This window comes from Myotis yumanensis, unplaced genomic scaffold, assembly GCF_028538775.1.
Source record: "Myotis yumanensis isolate MYYU_CA2020_CCGP unplaced genomic scaffold, mMyoYum1.0.hap1 SCAF_3, whole genome shotgun sequence".
NCBI classification, from domain to species: Eukaryota; Metazoa; Chordata; class Mammalia; order Chiroptera; family Vespertilionidae; genus Myotis; species Myotis yumanensis.
The window spans coordinates 152,746,838-152,764,930 of NW_027223754.1; the positions used below are offsets into that span (position 1 = coordinate 152,746,838).

The following is an 18,093-nucleotide window of genomic DNA, read 5'->3' on the forward strand; positions in this document are numbered from 1 at the left end:
CGGCTTCAGCTTTTAACAACCACAATTAAATAATATTTCTTCTCATCCAATGGAAGCAAGAAATAATTGTATAATAGTAACCGACAATGTCGCTATTGCTCTACCAACTGGTATGTGTATAGATGTTGATATGATGTATGTGCCTAGAAAACCTCTAAGCATTCGTAGAGTGCTTATTATTTTTCCAGATTTAAGCTTTCTGGCTGGGATGTGAGGGAAATCTTTGGACAAGGCCAAAGGAGAATTCCAGAAGTATGACACCTCCTTCTCAGTTCTTTCCAGCTGGGTCAGAGGCCCACGGAGATGACTCAGACTGTGCAAGGGCCTGGAATGGATGCACAGACACACTTCTGAACACCACAGAAGACATCAGACCGCAGGGGGTGGGGGTGAAGGTAATTATGACTGGGGAATTCATACCCAACGAGAGCCAGGACTGCAGGTATGGATGCCAACAAAAGAATGTTGGTGGAATTTTGACTCTTCATTTAAATTCAACTTAACAATTATGAGTTATGCACTTACTATGTGCCTGGAATATAACTATGCCAAGTGTTGAAAACTACAAAATGGAATAATCCATCAAAACCTCACAGGCCTCTGGAGCTTAACTATAGGCGTTTCATTGAACAAACTGCCAGGCACTGTTCTTGGCACTTTACACATATTAACTCATTTAATTCTCACAACCCAATGATATATGACCTAATATTCTCCCTATTTTATAGCTAAGAAACTGAAGTGCAGAGAGATTAAGAAACCTGTCTAAAGTTACATAGCTTTGGGTGAGCAATGAGGACCTAACACAGTGATGGCGAACCTTTTGAGCTCGCGTGTCAGCATTTTGAAAAACCGTAACTTAACTCTGGTGCCGTGTCACATATACAAATTGTTTGATATTTGCAACCATAGTAAAACAAAGATTTATATTATCGGCCCACTGGCAGATAATTGCCACCTGGTGTTCCGGCACTGTAATAATGATCATTTATCTCAGTTTATCTTCTTTTAAAAATAAAAGATAAAAATGTTAGTCCTCACCAGAGGATATCTTTCCATTGCTTTTAGATAGACTGGAAGGGAAGAAGGGAAGAAGGGAGAGGGGGAGGGAGACATTGATTGGCCCAACAGGGGCTGGGGAATGAACCCCCACAACCCAGGTAAGTGCCCTTCTGTGCTCGGGCCGATGCTCTAATCACTGAGCGACCGGCCAGGGCTCAGTTTACCTTATTTCTTGAAGTAACATTCAAGATGGATAAATTATCCCACTCCTAAGATTGGTGGAAAAAACAAAGAACCAAAAGCCAAAAAGAAATGACATTTCCATGCTTATAACTTCCTCCTCTCCCTTAGCTGGTTGGCACCTGTCTTTCCGCTTATTCCAGCCACTAAGTGGGAAGCTCGTGGGCTCTGTGGAGTCTGAGCAAGTTCAGGAGCAAAGCCCAGTCAGCTCAGGGTGAGGCCACAGCTGGGAGGGTGACTCATGCTGAATCCAGAAAGAAAACAAATGGTCTCAGAAATCTGGTGGCAATGGGGTAGTGGTGGGGTGGGAGGACACGTGGAGAGGGGCCATTGCCTTTTCCAGGAAACTGGGTAGTGACACAGTTCTGGTGGGAAAAGACTAAAAAGTAAAGTCCACTTACTGATACAAGAAATCAGATCATTAAATCTTTCCTTAGGAAAGAGGGGGTTTTCCAGCCCACGGAAATAGAGCTTCAGAACGCCAGCAACGGAGTTAATATCGTGGTTACTCTGGTCATCGGCCAAGGGGTTTTCACCTAAAAAAAATAAAAAATTAGTTATAGGCAGTCTTTTTTTTTTTTCTCCTACACACACACACACACACACACACACACACACACACACAGAGAGAAGAGAGAGAGAGAGAGACTTCTATATATACATGTATCTTTTAATTATACTTTATGAAAGATTATATGGTACTAAAATTAAAAGAAATGGTTTAGAGATACCACCCCATGATTAACTTAAAAATAGTTGACTAAAAATAAAGCTTTTTAAAAAATCTTACACTACCAAATAATCCCTTACAAGCTACCAAAATCCTAAAATAAAATATTGTGGGATTTAAAATTTTACCCAACTTTTTTTTTTTTTTTGAGGCTAAAATCTGTAATCTTAGTTTGACATGAATTCAAATACTACATTCTTAACCCACTGGGAAAAAGACATAATACAGGGCTGCCTGGCTATATGGATCAGCAAAACGTATCAAAAATATTACAGGCCCCTTCCTCCCCGACTGAGGACACCTATAATTAAATTAATAAGTGTTTCCCAAAGTGGCAGGGTGGTGTTCCCAGCATATGTGAAAGCTGCCTTCAGCAGTGGAAGATTTTGAAATCAGACAGTGGGATTTGAAAATGTACCCTTATGTACCAAGGAATTTGTATAGAAAGTGGAAATTTAAAAAAATATATATCACAAATATGAAATTATATTATTTCTGTATGGGAAGCAGTTTAAAAATACTAGTTAAGTGGCCTGGCTAGTCCACCTCCCTGAGAAATTGAGATAAAATCCTTAAATTCAACATAATATTATGCAGTCTTAAATCGAACACTATCTTTTGTTCACAAGACTGCTCTTCTCTTCTAAAGTTCACAAAAATTGCACACTGCATTTTAACTTGTTTGGGTTTTTGTTTTTTTTTCCCTCTTGAGGCAGTTTCAGGGACATGTTTGTTCCCGTTTCTCTGCTTCTTGGTGGGAAATCACTGAACAAAAATTTACCAAAATGTATGTATTTTTTTATCCAATGTGACAAAGCCTCACCCAAAGAGGTCACAAATAAATAACAAATATCAGGGGAATTTCCAAGGAAAGCTGATGATGCCTGTGGCGGCTGGCATGGGAACCCGAGGCTTTACTACATTTCAGCTTCTCCTGAATGTGGTCAATGTTCGAGACTTGGAACCCTGAGCTGCTGACAGGGGAGGCTGCTCCGCTCTACACATCCTATCAGTCTGAGAATTTGGAACAGGAAAACCATCTGGCTCCAAGTTCACTCTGCAACCAAGGTTTCAGAATTTCAAGGGCTCTCTGCCAAGCCGGGGCCGGGGGAAGTGGGAGCGGGAGAGAAAGCAGCCCTGTCTCCTCGCCACGATGCCCCTCCCTCTGCACTCTGCGCCTGGCTTCCGTGCAGAGGAAGGAAGGGGCAGGTGTATCCAGACCATTATAACTGGAGAGCGTTAATAACTAAGAGCCGTCACTAAAGAGCTAGGCATTTTCATGGATTACGCCTAATCCTCCACACCAACCCTGGAATTCTGCCGATGCGGAAACCGAGGCCAAAGTAAGAGATGAGTAACTTGACCCAAATTAGGAAATGGAAAAATCTGACTGGATTCTAGGTCTGCCTGACACAAAAGAGGACGGTTTTGCTAATCATACTGGGCTAATGAACAGTGTAGTAGGACTTATGTGACAGCCAATTGTGAACAGCAGTAAGGTACCGCTGGTCACAGGGAAGGAGCCTGGGGGTGGAAGGAAAGAGTTCCCAACAAGGAAACAGACATGAACCTTAAACACCTGCTCCCTAGGCCCAGGGCTGTCCTCGCCACCCATCCAGGGCCCCTCCTGGGCCCCCTGAACACACACGCGGAGGTTGATCACTGCCTGTCCTAACCCAGGACACACCCTCATCTGCTTTCCTATACTTGATGACAAAGCCTTATGCAAGATTATATGGTACTTCATTTCTTAACTATCCTAAGTAGATTCTTACCTCAATTTCCAAAATGAAATAAATGCAAAGAGAAAGGTTCTGAGATATACAGAGTGAGGATGCCACCTCACTCTACAGAAAATGATGGCTTGTCCCCTGACTTGCTCAGAGGGATAGACATGCACTTACCTCTCTCAAATGAATTTTTAATGTCATTGACTTCCACCTGGGAACCGGACACTCTGAAAATCCCCTGATGCTGAAGACCTAAAGAGAACAGGAGGGGAACAGAGTGAAAGATCCCCTATCTCCTCTAGGTCCCCCCTTCCGCACGAATTAAATTTCAATGGAAAGACACATTTACTGAAATATTCCCAGTGATTATTTTTAAAAATAAGAATTCCATAGTTCATGGCTTACCATAGAGATTGATGAACCGAATACAACTTTCCACAATGAGGGGGATAATCTGTCCCGAGTCCTGCGTAAAGAGGCAGAAACCAGTTAACAGCCCAGGAGAGGCATAAGTCACACATCATAATAACGCTCACGGTTTAACTACAAGGAGTGCACGGCATTGATCATCTGAAAGGTGATCATTTCCAAATACGCCCTACCCCCCCCCGCAAATAGTACACAAGGGCCAAAATTAAAATTAAATTTAACCAGAGGTATGTTTCAGTTCTGGAGCAAACCAAATAAAATACCTTTAAAGCAATCCTGCTTCAACTCGACTCTGCTGTGCATCTCTTTTACTTGCACTTAGGCTCACATAGCAAAAAGAATATATGAATCACTCACTGTTTAAAAGGCTATTTATAAAGTTAATCTAATGGACTTAAAAAGAACGGTGTAAACTAGTCACCAAGCACAACCTTTCAGCCTTCCGGGATCCTCGCTGGGACATCCTGAGAGGCTCACATATTCCCAGAGGCACGATATGACAATTGCTTTACAGGTGCTTGTAATGGGCAATGTATTTATTTAGTTTGCACCAGAACTTACTCATCCTGATTGATTTTTCATTGATAATTTTTCATGATTTAAGGATTTTTAAAAAATGACACAAAGGCACATCCCAGTAGATCTCATTTTCGTAGGAAGGAATATGTTTTGGCCATTTCCCCCCACATCTCTACTGAACAAATGTGAGTATTAGAAATGTTTTAAAACATGGCGAGGATGACAAGTGAGATGAAGGAGCTGCAAGGTCACAGTTAAATGTGTACCAACGCCACACACTCCATGTCGTTACAGAAGGTTACTGGCGAGGGAGTTGTTTTTCATGTACTTTAGACTCTGCTCTTTCAGAAATTAGATCTTAAAGGAAACATGGAGGTTCGAAATGATTAGCTGACATTAGGTACTAATTCATGAGGAATTTTATTATGAAACACAAGAAGAATTTGGCTGTCTTAATATATTAGAACAATTCAGAATCCACTAACCTTTCCAATTAAGTCACAGGGGAAGGATTAGGAATAATGTGGTTCAGCAAATTAAATTGGTTACTATTCCTAGAATGGGTAATGCACAGCTTGAGGAATAGTTTTATTTTAGGTTTTAAGACAATCTGTATAAACCAGCTATGGTTCAATGACTTCTGGAGCTTATATTAAGTTTCTCTAATAGTTCATTTGTTTTAGGAATGTAAACTTTATTAATTTCTTAAAGAAGGTCCTTAAGAATGCAAACTCTTTTTGGTGTGGACTAGTTGACGCAAGAATGACAACATAATTATATCAAAACCTACGGAGTATGTGAGGGGATTTTTCTTTAAGATACAAGTGTGTTTTAGAGGAAGAAACCTTTATATGAACAATACATGTAACATTGTAAAAGAGCAACAAATATCTAAATGTAAGCGATAATAGGAGAATATTAGTTTGCATCTCTGCTGAACTGAGTGTTAAAACAAGAAGAAAAACAAAGAATAAAAGGTTATTAAAAGGAAAATGTTTGCACTAAAATCGTTCCAAGCAAAAATGTCTTATTACTTAAAACATATTTTTTGTGGTTACATTTACTCAAGTACTTGCTATTCTTTTAGCTATTATCAGTACTTCCTTCAGGTATAATGAATTTTGGAGTAAAAATATAACGTGTGTTTTAACTTCATGGATGCCAGCTGCTTTGGCGGAATACTGTACAAGAAGTGAGCTGTGTTCCACCTACCATCAAAGGAATCCCTTTGTTTCTCAGTTTTCCCAGAGGACAAAGAGGAGAAATGATTTTGCTATTGTTGTATCACAGTGATACTGTGGGGACCGCCACTGATGGGGCACTTTTCAGAAGTGCAGAGATCCCTGGATGTGCTGTGTTACTGCTGTTCCCAAAGATTCTTTAGTGCGCCATCTGGGACAGGGAAGGGCTCACATAGGGAATTTCCCATGATAACCAGTTTACTCCTTCTTTAGTACCTATCTTCAGTTTCCTTTAACTGTTCTTCATGAAAAATCTTTAAAATGCCCTAGCTGGTTTGGCTTAGTGCAGTGATGGCGAACCTAGGACACGCGTGTCAGAGGTGACACGCGAACTCATTTTTTTGGTTGATTTTTCTTTGTTAAATGGCATTTAAATACATAAAATAAATATCAAAAATATAAGTCTTTGTTTTACTATGGTTGCAAATATCAAAAAATTTCTATATGTGACACGGCACCAGAATTAAGTTAGGATTTTTTCAAAATGCTGACACGCCGAGCTCAAAAGGCTCGCCATCACTGGCTCAGTGGATAGAGCGTCGGCCTGCAGACTGAAAGGTCCCAGGTTCGATTCTGGCCAAGGGCACATGCCCGGATTGTGGGCTCAATCCCCAGGAGGGGGGCATGCAGGGTGCAGCCAACCAATGATTCTCTCTCTCATCATGTTTCTATCTCTCTCTCTCCCTCTCCCTTCCTCTCTGAAATCATCAATAAAGATATATTTTTTAAAAGAATTTAATCTTATAAAAAATATAGTATGTGCTTTTCTTTCATCTTAAGCAGTCATTCTCACACTGTGCTATCAGAAGTAATAGAATCACCCACTTGCTTTCCTGAGTTTCCCTGCATCTCTCTCTCCGCCAGGCCATTCGGCTCCCCATCTCAGTGCTCCCATTGGATCGGTCCTTCTCTCCAGCTAATTTACCCCTACTTATAAGAAGCCTTGGGCTGGGAAACCGGATAATCAAATCTGACAATAATTTTATATTAAATTAGAGCCAATGAGGCTCTTCTGGGTTTAAGGCTATGGCAGTGTATTTGTGATTGCTGTTTAGGTGTCCTGTGGCCTTTCACTTAATTGCATGGTTAGGGCTCCTGCTTAAGGCCATGCATGCATATATCTGTCTGTCCGTACCTGAGTCTCATGTGTGCGCAAATGTTTAAAAGTCACTGGTGTGCATATTCAATAAAAGATCTGCCTTTGAAGAAGGTAAGATATCTGTAACATATTATTAAGGGAGATTATCAATGATGTAGTTTCCTATCTAAGTTTAGTCTTCAGAAACATTGCAGTTGGTGTTGTAAAATGTTAGCCATGAAAGACAAAGTTATATTCTCTTTTGTCTATTTCACATGGGGGTCCATAATCCGGGGTTAAGTGTGCATATGGTATTTAATATTGACTCTCCTTTTCATAAAAGCCCATGGACTCAAATTTGGCCCATTTGCCAAAATACACAACATAACAACGATGAGTTTATCCAGTTTTACCAGAGAAGACTATTCTTCTTAAATTAGTGTCTGACTTCTGCAATGCCTTTCTAAGCAAAGCCTATTTAGAAGCCTGTCTAATTTCCAGCTGCAAACATTTTTCTTTTAAAGACCTTAAAAAACCCAATTAGAGCCAAGCATGACGATGATTGGGAAATGACACCGAGAGCGAAAGAGGCTGCGCCCTCACTTCCCTCTAGCACTATACCTGGTGTCTCGCGTGCGAGTTCCTTCGTCCTCGGCTAGAAGCATTACCAGAAGAAATACAGGATGAAAAAGAAGACAGAGTAAACACAGCAGAGATACAAGATACAGACCACAGGGTCTTACAATTTATCCAATATAATGAATTCCTCAAGTCACGGGAAATAAGAACTCTTGCTGAGCTGCAGAGCTACCCTGACAAGGGACCTGTATATTTTGTGCCACCTTATTTGCACAGGTTAAAACAAAACATTTTATCAGGTAGCTCTTTTCCTTTTTGTACAAATTATGGCCTTTTTAAAAAAAAAAAAAATAAAGAGGGTTTTCTCTTTTTGCCAGCATAATAACACCCACATTTACTTCCTCTTCTGAAGGCACTCAAACCAAATATTCTTTTCTCTCTGACTTCAGGAAATATTATATTGATTTTCTGGGAAAGCGAAGAGCCCCAGGACAGACTTGGACATAATGGCCTGCCTCCTTTTACGAGAGGCTGAGACCATTATAGTAAGAAGCATGGAGATCAGCCACCCAGATGGCTGGTGCCAGTACCTTGACGAATGTTTCCAAATCCCCATTAAACAACTTAGCATTATACTGTGAGCGGGGTCTGGACTTCCTGTGTTTCTGGGGCTTAGGGGGAACATTTGGAGGCCTAAGGGAAGGGAATATAATTACTGAGCATGGCAGAAATCAAACAACAGACCAAACACCCATAGGTCACATCAAAATTACAAAACACAGGAATTCCGTGTTCCTTCGCCACCCCCACCCTCGGGGAAAAGAGTCCTCCCCCTTTCCTATGTATTTACTTGTGTGTTTGCATCACAAACCATACAAGCTATTCATCCGGACCACTCTTTTCTCGCGTGTGGCAGTCCACATTTGTTTACTGGTTTGTTTAAAAATGATAAGCACCGCCCTGGCTGGTGTGGCTCAGCTGGTTGGCGTGTCCTCCCGTACACTGAGAGGGTGAGGGCTCCATTCCCAGCCAAGGCACATACACAGGTTTCGGGTTCGATCCCTGATCAGGGTGCGTGCGGGAGGCAACTGAGGGATGTTTCTCCCTCACAATGTATTTTTTCCCCCTTTCTCTCCCCTTCTCCCTGCCTTTCTCTCTAAAATCAATAATAAATTAAAAAAAAGATAAGCATCACTAAACGGAACTGAGAACTATTTGGCCGAGTGTTACAAACCAAGGTTTTCGATTTGTGTTATTTAGCTTACAAGTCACACAGAGCACACGACAGGTCATAAAAATTAGGGCTCTGATAGATCCCAACATGAGAAATGAAAGATCCTATTTTTAGTTACAACATAATGCTTCGATGCAAATAACATCATATCTGTTCAATATCCCTCAGCTGTTAATGGGATTTGATTTTATGCAAAAGTAGCTGTTAATGGATCACGAGTGAAAAGATGGAGTTGGGTCTCAATGCTATTTCCTGGGAAGGGGTGTACACACTCATGTGAATTGTTATTTCTTTAAGGCACACTGCCTCACCACCTAGATATGTGTAGAGTATTGGGATGTACCAGTCCTTTCTGTTCTGGACTCCCTCCATCTCCAGTCTGTGTGCTCTGGTGGATAAGCCCGTCTCTCTGGCGTGTGCACACCGTGCAACCTGTACCCTCTTTAGAAACCTTGTAGCATCTTGCTCTGTCATGGGCGAGGGAACCTTTTCTGTCCTCTCCCTTTAGAGCAAAGAGGCCCAGGATTATCCGACTCAACGTCTACAACTGTGCTGAATGAAATACACGACTGAAGAGTCCCTAGACCTCTCTCTGTGGACGTTCCAATGTAAACTTTTTAGGTGGAAGGCTTCTATGAGGATCTCCATCACACCTGGAAGTCAGGTAAAGCCCTTCGTTAAGCGGCAAGCTCTCTAGGGAGAATTTGAGCTCATTAAAGTTTAGGAAGGCCAGTTTGGAAAGAAAATCCGGGGGAATTGACGTGGAGGCCCACCCAGCTTCATAAGATATCACCACTGCAATCAACAGCAGTAACCTGAGCCCCACGGTGCTTGAGAGGTGAAAGGGGCAAATGTCCAGAAGCAAACAGGGAAACTCATAGCAGGCAGCATGTAATAATCTGCCGCAGCTGAAACGTCTGAAATCTCTTATACACTGAATCCTGGGCCGTCCACAGAGGAAAGGATCTGGTAGCTTTAAAAAGAAGGTGCCCACCAAAGAGTTTAACCACATGAGCTTCATTTTATCCACCCCTTTCATTATTTTGGGAGTGTTTTAAAATGCAGACTTTATTTCTATTGAGGTTTGATGAGCCCAACAGATCAGAAGACAACTGCCATTGAAAAGACAGTTTCTACTGCTCCCAGTTCTCAGAGGAGGGGCAGCCCACCTGGGGGCACCTGGGCTGGTCAGGAGACAGAGGGAGCCAGGGGGAATGTGGGCAGGAGCCTTTGTTGTGGTTCCCGTGGGAGGGAACAGCCAAGGCAGGTAAACAGGTTTCGGATGGGCCAGTCTGAATAACCTGGGTGGGCTATGGGGCCTGGGAACTGGCCCTGGTTGTCTGGTTCCTGGCCTTTGGGTGAGTGGGAGGGAGAATAGTGGCCCTGACGTCAAGTAGCTGTGGGCACCAGCTCTGGATTGGTTGATTTGTATGCAAACGGCACGCTTGCAAGCAAGCCCTTTACTATCTCCAGGAATTGGCTGACCCTCAGAGGGGCAGTCCCTTCAGAGTCAGCATGACTCCAAGACATCAAAGCGTCAAATAAAAACTAGAAGGCGTGGTTATTACAAAGCCCAACAGAACTTCACATCTGGTGATATCTGGAGCAGCTGACCAAGCTAAGACGATACGAACACAGGCTCGTTTTGTTTGGTCACTGATTCATGGGACAAGCAAACTTGTAGCTGGAGCCAAAGCCTCCAGTGGCACCGGACAACTGTTCCTGCATGACTGGGAGATGCAGAGTAACCCGTTGCTGGGGCTACTACAGGGATGTCTTTTGAGCTTTCTACCAAACGCCTGAAAATCGCCTCTCCCAACGGTCCTAAAGTGAGGCAAATGTGGAGATACTAACACCGTGAAAGCAACTTGAAATGAAAACAAACTGCCTGAGCGCTTATCAAAGCCACTTCCCAGGGCCGAGGGGGCTTATCAGGCAGACTGCTCAAAGCCAGGGCCATTCGACATGGTCTAACTCGTTCTGGGTGTGTGCTTGCCACACACCTTCCCGGTAACCTGGTTGCCTCTGTAGGCTGCCAACGTGGAGGAGAGAAGGTGCCCATCAGGGGGATGTGAATATCGAGTCCATTCAGCAAGCACAGTTCTCACTGAAAATTACTATGTCTGCATTCCTTCCTTTTTGAAAAAAAATTCTTGAAGTGCCTTCCATTAATTATAATTTAGAAACAACGGGTAAAAGTGTTGATCGTGCAAAGAGATACTATATGTAAAAAAAGCACCATAAGCTGCATATTACTATGTAGAGGTACTATTCCTCTTTGTCACTGATATGGGGAAGAAACACCTCAGTATTTTTGTCAAGTTTTGACAAGTCAGTAACTGTATCTTCGGAATTGGTTCACCAAAAAGTAAGAGGGTTTCCTTTTGAATAAATGACCCAGCGGGAACGTTATAGAGCCTTGAGCATTGACTTGCCAGTGACTGCAACAGGCACACCGGTGTCCTGACTGCCTCGCACCTCCAAGGGAACTCAACTTCAAAAGTGTCATCTTGCTGTGTCAATCAGAATGATCTCTGGCTGTTGCGCAAATGTGAACACAGACAAATAAAAGTTGCCGTAAACGTTCCCCAACTCAAATCAGAATCAGCTTCCGAAAAGGCTTTTCTTTCTCAGCACTAGTTTCAAAATCCTTTCATGAATTGAAAAAAAAAGAATGGAAAGGAAATATGGTTATAGGCATTAAAAGTTAAATCTTTCACGTGAACCTAAAAGGGGTAGAGAGCTAAAATCCTGAGAGTATTGAACATAGCTCTGATTTTTGTCCAACATGAGGGAAAGCAGGCACAGGATGCAACTAATCAGACTTCCTATTTGCTCACACAGTAGATATGCACATAGTGTTGCTTGTTAATTAAATTATCAACAGTCTTCTCGGACTTTTTCTAGAAACTTGTAAGTGTTCTGATTAGATAAAACAAACCCATTCAATTGAGGTCTTTTTTCTGCGTCAGCTCATTAAAGAGCTTTACGGTTCCTTTGGGAAATCCTGGGGTTCGCCAGAGCAAATCCTGTTTTGTGAGAACCTCAAACATTTCACATTACTGTGTTTTGTCAAGCCCAAACCATCTTCCACGGTCATTAACAGAGTATGTTCATTCTTGCATTTAAACGGCTGCTTCTTGTTAAAGGAAAAAGTGAGTGAGACACAACATGGGTTATGATAAAATGTTTTCCTACCTTGTAGTCATATACTCAGCTCTATGACCTGCAGGGAAAAATACAAAAATCAAAGGAAGTAAATGGAATGGAATCCGTGGAACGCATTTGGTAATGTTTTGTATCATCTGTCCACTATTTTAAAATTCTGAGTTTATAATAACTTACACAATTTCTGGCGGAAAACATGATGGTTGCATATAGTGATAGGCAAATAATTCAAAGTAAATATTTCATGAAATCTATACATAAAATTTAATAAATTCTATAGACTGGAGAAACATGTTTTACTTGGCAATTTGAGGCAGGGCTATTTATTTACTTAAGTAAGAAGTGACTGCTTGATCTTAACTATAAGTTCAAGGATGAAATACAAATAAAACATATCCCAGAATGTTGGTTATTCCCTCTGGCTTGATTGTCACCTCGTGGGGGAGAAGCAGGGGTTACACAGGATTGGGAGAACTCAATTTCCTTTAGATTACATTGGTGTTCTTTCTATAATATGAAATCGGGGAGAGGCGTTGCATTTTCTAATCAGAAATGACATTTGCAGATATTAAAGTAGAAGGACATTAAATTACGCTACATTCCACCAACTTGTAAGCTAAAAGTCCTCTGTTATTTAAAACGTGAGATTCTTCTCATGCATTCAGACTTCTTGACTTGTTTTAAATAACAGCTCTCTCTATTTGTGGTGTCCCTACAAACTGTGCTAATTTCAAGTCTGAATGTGTCTGCGGTTGCTGTCTGCTCTTTCTTACATTTAGGGTGGAGCCGTGGGAAGGGGTGTGGGAAAGTGAACCATTCAACTGGTTTTGTTTGCAAAATGATGATATGGTCCTCAAACAGCTTGAAGATATAGCTTGGCAGAGAATGGTCATGTTGTTGTAGCACAAACAGGTGAGCCAGTGACTCAGACTGGTAGGGCAGGGCCAATATAACAACAGTAGACAAAGCTGGCTTATTGGGAATGGTACATGAATACTCTCAGGCTGCGAAAGAGACTTTTCACTCTATTATTTGCTTTTCAATAACTAAGTAATACAAAGTTTTCCATGAATATCTATTTACTAAACAGGAAGCAACATTTAATATCAGAAAATACCTTTTCAATACAGATCCAGGCCACTGTTGGCAGATTCAGGGTTTAGCCATGATTTGGAGGGGCGGGTGAAGGGTAAGGAAAAGAATTAGATTTTCCCCTGCTACCATTTAACCTAAGTCCCTTCCTTTCCTGGCCTTCTGCTACTTTTTGGGGAGAAGAAAAAAAAGAACTCTAGAATAATTTAAGGCTCTTTGTAAGTGGGAGAAGGTCTCTCAGGAAGTGGGCATGGCAGACAGTGAGCTGAGTGTGGCATGTGGTACCTATGGGATATCCTTCAGCACGAAGCTGGCTATACAGAGTTGAAGTTCAGAGAACAGGCAGGGCTGGTGATTAAAATTTGAGAGTCACTACCATTTCTGTTGTGCTGGGGCTACGGGACCTGGCCGAGATCACCCAGGGTGAGTCATTAGGATGAGGAAAGGGTTGAGGAACTATCTGGCTTGTGTTGTATTGTATTCTGTCATGTTGCATACTTTACTATAACATAAAAGGATAATATAAACTACCTAGTAACAACAATAAAGACAGCAATGATATCTACACATTTGTTTTGGTGCTGTTGGAAGCACTTCCTATGTATTAATTCACAACTTTCAAAACAATGTTATTGAGTAGGTACTAGTATTATTATTCTTATTTTACATAAGAGACTGGACATAGAGAAGGCAAGGTCATGCTGTTAGTATGTGGTGGGTCTGGCACTAGGGTCCAGGTTTGTTTTAATTCTAGACCTGAGCTCCCAAGTAACATATTGTAAAACTGTAAGTCTTCCCTCCCACCCCACATCAAATACTTAGAAAGACCCCAGAAGAAAGGTATGGATTATGCTTTACACCTCCATCTGCTCCATATGGCTAAATATGAACTACCCAAGGTTTGATAAATTTAACAAAATTATGAAATAAGTTTAATAAATACTTTGCTATTTTTGTTAAAATATCCCAACCAAATGTTCTCTCGAGTTGGAAAAAGATCATATATAAAATGGCTTAAGATCATTTTGCTCCATCCATCCATGGTTAATAGTATGAGATAAAAAATTAAAAACCTGTGAAAGACGCATTTTGATTAATGAACCATGAGCAAGCTTTGTAAGGACTAGCCTCCAAAGAATAACCGCCACCACCACATCCATTTTCTTCGGCAAATAGTACAGAGTGTGTCTCAACTGATGAATGAGGTTTTATTTTTTAATCAGTATCATCATTAATAGATCAATAACACACAAGCTTAGAAGAATCTGCCTCCCAGAGAAGTGTGAAAGCTTCCAGTGGTCAGAAGATTCGATTTCAATCATTTCCTTTGGAAGGTTACTTAATTATTAAAAAGAACAGACAACTCATTCCCCCTTTCCCCTAATACATGCCATTTGGAGGGGAAAAAAATGACTCAGGATTATCTTGTTCTTGATATGAACACCTAATTTGCCCACTCTTACATTTTCACTTGAGAATTAGGAAGTATATTATTTTTCATGCCTAAATGTATTTTTTCTCCACAGACTATAAGGAAAAACTAAAATACAGTTTGGTGGCCATTTGAGATTTAAAAAAACCAATCGAATAAAATATTTAACAGGTGCACAACTCAAACAAAACGAAGGTCCCTAATGAATGACTGATCAGGACTCCTCCATTACTTCCCAGTCCCTTTTCTTCCTTAATATCAATTACTGCAGGGCTTTTCTAAAAATCAATTGCTTACAATAATCTTCTCTTTTGAAAGTATATTTGTACTCCTATTTAAAGACAGGAGTCTTAAGACAGTGTGAAGATAACCTATGTGATTCCTTTGTCAGAAACCTCACGCCCGACGCTTGAAATAATATAACATGGAACTCAGCTTCCAGTCCGACTTTCTGTGCTTTGCAAGCACTGCACTGATACTTACATCCCCTTAATTCCAAGCGTTGCAGACTAAGAAGCCAATGTGGACATGAAGGCTCATTACTAAAAAGGAAAAGGGTTTCTGTGTTCACTGACTGGGCTCAGCTGAACTTCTCCAATTTGAAAACAAATGATATTACAAAAGGATGTTACGGGTTGCTGAAGGATGAAGAAGATGATGACGACTTTGGTCTTAACAGCTCATGATGTTTCTTTCTATCTCGATAGTTTTCAAAGATTTGGAATTCTGAATTTCGATGGTGCCACTTTAAGAGCCTAATGTAGTTGCTCAGAAATGTTGTAAATCAAAGGATGTATTCGGCCCCTGGTAGCCTGCCAAAAGTGAGCAGCAAGACAGGCCAAACACATGTCTGCAGTTATAGTTTCGGCCGTGTACGATCAACTGCGAAATCCTGGGTTAGGCTCTATTTGTTTTTACGACGAAGGCAGTTTCTGGAGCAGTGGGGCCGGTATAATTCAGAGATATGATTTCTATATAAAAAGTCAGGGCCGTCCCCAAGCACAACGTCTGATCCTGTGCTACTAACTTAACTTAGCCAAACCTAGCCTTGGGTTCCTTCATAAGGGCTTGCCGCTGAATTATCTCACCGTGGGACAGGCGCCACAAACTCTCCTACTGTCCTTCGGTGTAAGCCTATTAACACGCACAGGGCTCGCATGGAAAGCCAGCAGGCTCACAATGGTCAGCTAAAAGGTGGGGCGTGGTCTTCATGCTTAGTTTTTCTCCGGGCAAAGCTGCCAGTGTCAGCCCCAGGCAGTGACCAACAACTGGGGTGCTGCCAAGCCTCCACGTGGGGCAGGCCCGGAAGCAGAGAGGTCTGCCACCGGCGGGCAGAGGCCAGTGTGCCTGCTGCCACTGGGTGGGAAGCGTCCAGTGTCACATGCAGAATAAATCTCGTCCGGGAAGGCCTGGGACACCTGTCACAGCTTGTGTCACTAGGACACTGGAAATGACTGAAAGAAATTCCAAAGGAAAGAAATCCTGGCTTAGAGTTCATAAGGTACACAGCTCAGCAGCGAAAGAGAATCTGGAGCGTGGATTCAGCAAATTGGCTAAAATACAGCCCTAGCTAACAATGGCATGTAAAAGAATATTAACCGGTGGGGCTCTCTCTCCTGGAACATAAGGGAATCTGTGTAGAAGGAGTTCCATAAAAGTTTCAGAATGAGATCCCAAGCGTATTAACACACATGTCTGCATGCGGTGCCAAGAATGAATTCACCCACTGCTTAATTCCCTCCAGCTCGCAATCTCTAAAGTGGTATCCAGTCCGGCAGGGAAGGACTCTGTGCTTAAATATTCATCTACATGTATGATAACCTATGCTTTGGGTCTGGCAGCTGATCTTGGGGCACCAGTGAAATATCAGGCAGTTGTAGAAGATGGAGGGGGAAAAAGGCTGATACTGTGAAGAGAAAAAGAGGAAAAACTGGGACACAACTGCTAAGGTAGAACAATTCAAAGGATAAAAAGATCTTGTTTTTTAAAAGCTGAAACCTCAGTTACAGAAGAGCTGAAAGACTAGTACAGGGAACATTCATGTACCCTTCACTTAGATTTCCCAATTGTTAACATTTTGTCACATTGGCCTTATTGAGCTCTCTCGCTCTCTCTCTCTCTCTCTCTTTTCCTGAGCCATTTGGAAAGTAAGTTGCAAACATGACACTGAGCAAGAATTTCTTAAGAATAAGGTTCTTGTCCTTCATAACCATACCACCATATATAAGAAAATTAATATTAATTCAATAATATCATCTAACAGTCTATATTTAAATTTCCCAAATTGTCTTGAAAATGCCTTTTATAACTTTTGCTTTTGGATTCAGAGTCAAATGAAAGTTCATACATTGTGTTTGGTTATTTTATTTTTTTAAGACATTTTTTAGTAGTATAAATGTTAATCTTTTCCAAGTGAAATTGGCCTTTTAGCTTAGAGTCTGGCATCCTCACTGTAATACAAGGAGCCGTAGGTCATGATGACCTTTTTCTGTGTACCAATTCCCTGAGGATAATAGGTCCTTTGGGGAAAACAAGGAAATAAGGTGATAGAAAAACTTCTTTATGGGTAAGGAAGTTTCTAGAATGGTAGGAGGCAAGAATTTACTTCAAACAGGAGTAATCTGGTTTTGTCCTGAGTTACTCCCACAACCCAGTCCCCTCATTTCCCCCTTCCATACATATTCTTTCTGTAACTTCTAGCAGGATCTAGTATGAATAAAAGATAATTAAAGTTACAGACTATGAGGCACTTAAGACAGAGACTTTGCTTATATTAATTTTCCCTTTTAAATTTCCTGAAGATAGAAAAATAGCCAACATTTATATAGCCCCCTTTGCCTATAATCCTTACCCCCCTCACTTTTCTCATTTGAAATTTATAGTGTCCAGTAAAATATTCAGCTCAGAACAATGACTGACACAGAGAAAGCCTTGTAAGTGGTAACTGTTGTGTTTTTTGCTATTATCAGAGAGAACAATACATTTAGTTGGGTTATTTCTTCACTAAAACCAATGCCTACAGAAAGAAAAAGTCATCTGAACTGGTTTTACTGGTTTCTAGAGTCGAAAAAGGCATTCAATGGGACAAAAATATTGGCCCAATAAAACAAATGGGCGGGGCTGGAGGGGTGGGAAAGTCCAAGAAGGGGGGAAGTGACATGGGCGGAGAGGGGGCGAGGGGGGTCACAGGTGGGGGCCGATGCAGCTCCTTCCGACTTCTCTAGGGTTAGGAGCAGCGTGCTCTGCAGATCCTCCCTCGGGAGCTCAGTGGTGGCTATTCAGCCCTCCCTAGATTTCCCTGTTCTTCCTCAAGGTTAGCGCCAAGCTCATAAAGAAAACAGTCCCAGGGAGAACTTGGTAATTCCAGAAACAGACAAAGCCAAATCTAAACAAACGGTGTCCTCTGCTTCTTAAAGCACAAATCCCCCATCCACACACTTCGCGGGATACATACACGATACAATATATAATCCACGTCACCTTCCCATCTACTTCACATAACTGACCTTCTCCGAGGGTCCTCTGCAACAAGTCATGCTTGGCTTGAAGTTTGGTGATGAGATTACTACCTTCCAAATATTCTCTGAGTTTCTGCAAAAGGAAAAAGTCATTTTTAACT

The 18,093-nt window shown here is 41.5% G+C and overlaps 1 protein-coding gene across 2 annotated transcripts in view; it reads right to left on the minus strand.

The window, feature by feature from the left end:
- Positions 1-18,093, minus strand: part of SRGAP1 (SLIT-ROBO Rho GTPase activating protein 1) — a 255,335-nt gene that overhangs the window by 33,864 nt on the left and 203,378 nt on the right. The window contains exons 10-15 of one of the 2 annotated variants that reach the window (XM_070409810.1): positions 17,981-18,065; positions 11,981-12,008; positions 8,139-8,241; positions 4,108-4,168; positions 3,877-3,954; positions 1,644-1,778 (exon numbers count right to left, since the gene is read on the minus strand). In XM_070409810.1, the coding sequence (XP_070265911.1) occupies positions 1,644-1,778; positions 3,877-3,954; positions 4,108-4,168; positions 8,139-8,241; positions 11,981-12,008; positions 17,981-18,065 (490 nt within the window). Of the gene's footprint in view, positions 1-1,643; positions 1,779-3,876; positions 3,955-4,107; positions 4,169-7,590; positions 7,625-8,138; positions 8,242-11,980; positions 12,009-17,980; positions 18,066-18,093 lie in introns of both variants that reach the window. The other variant, XM_070409811.1, reaches the window with a different exon arrangement.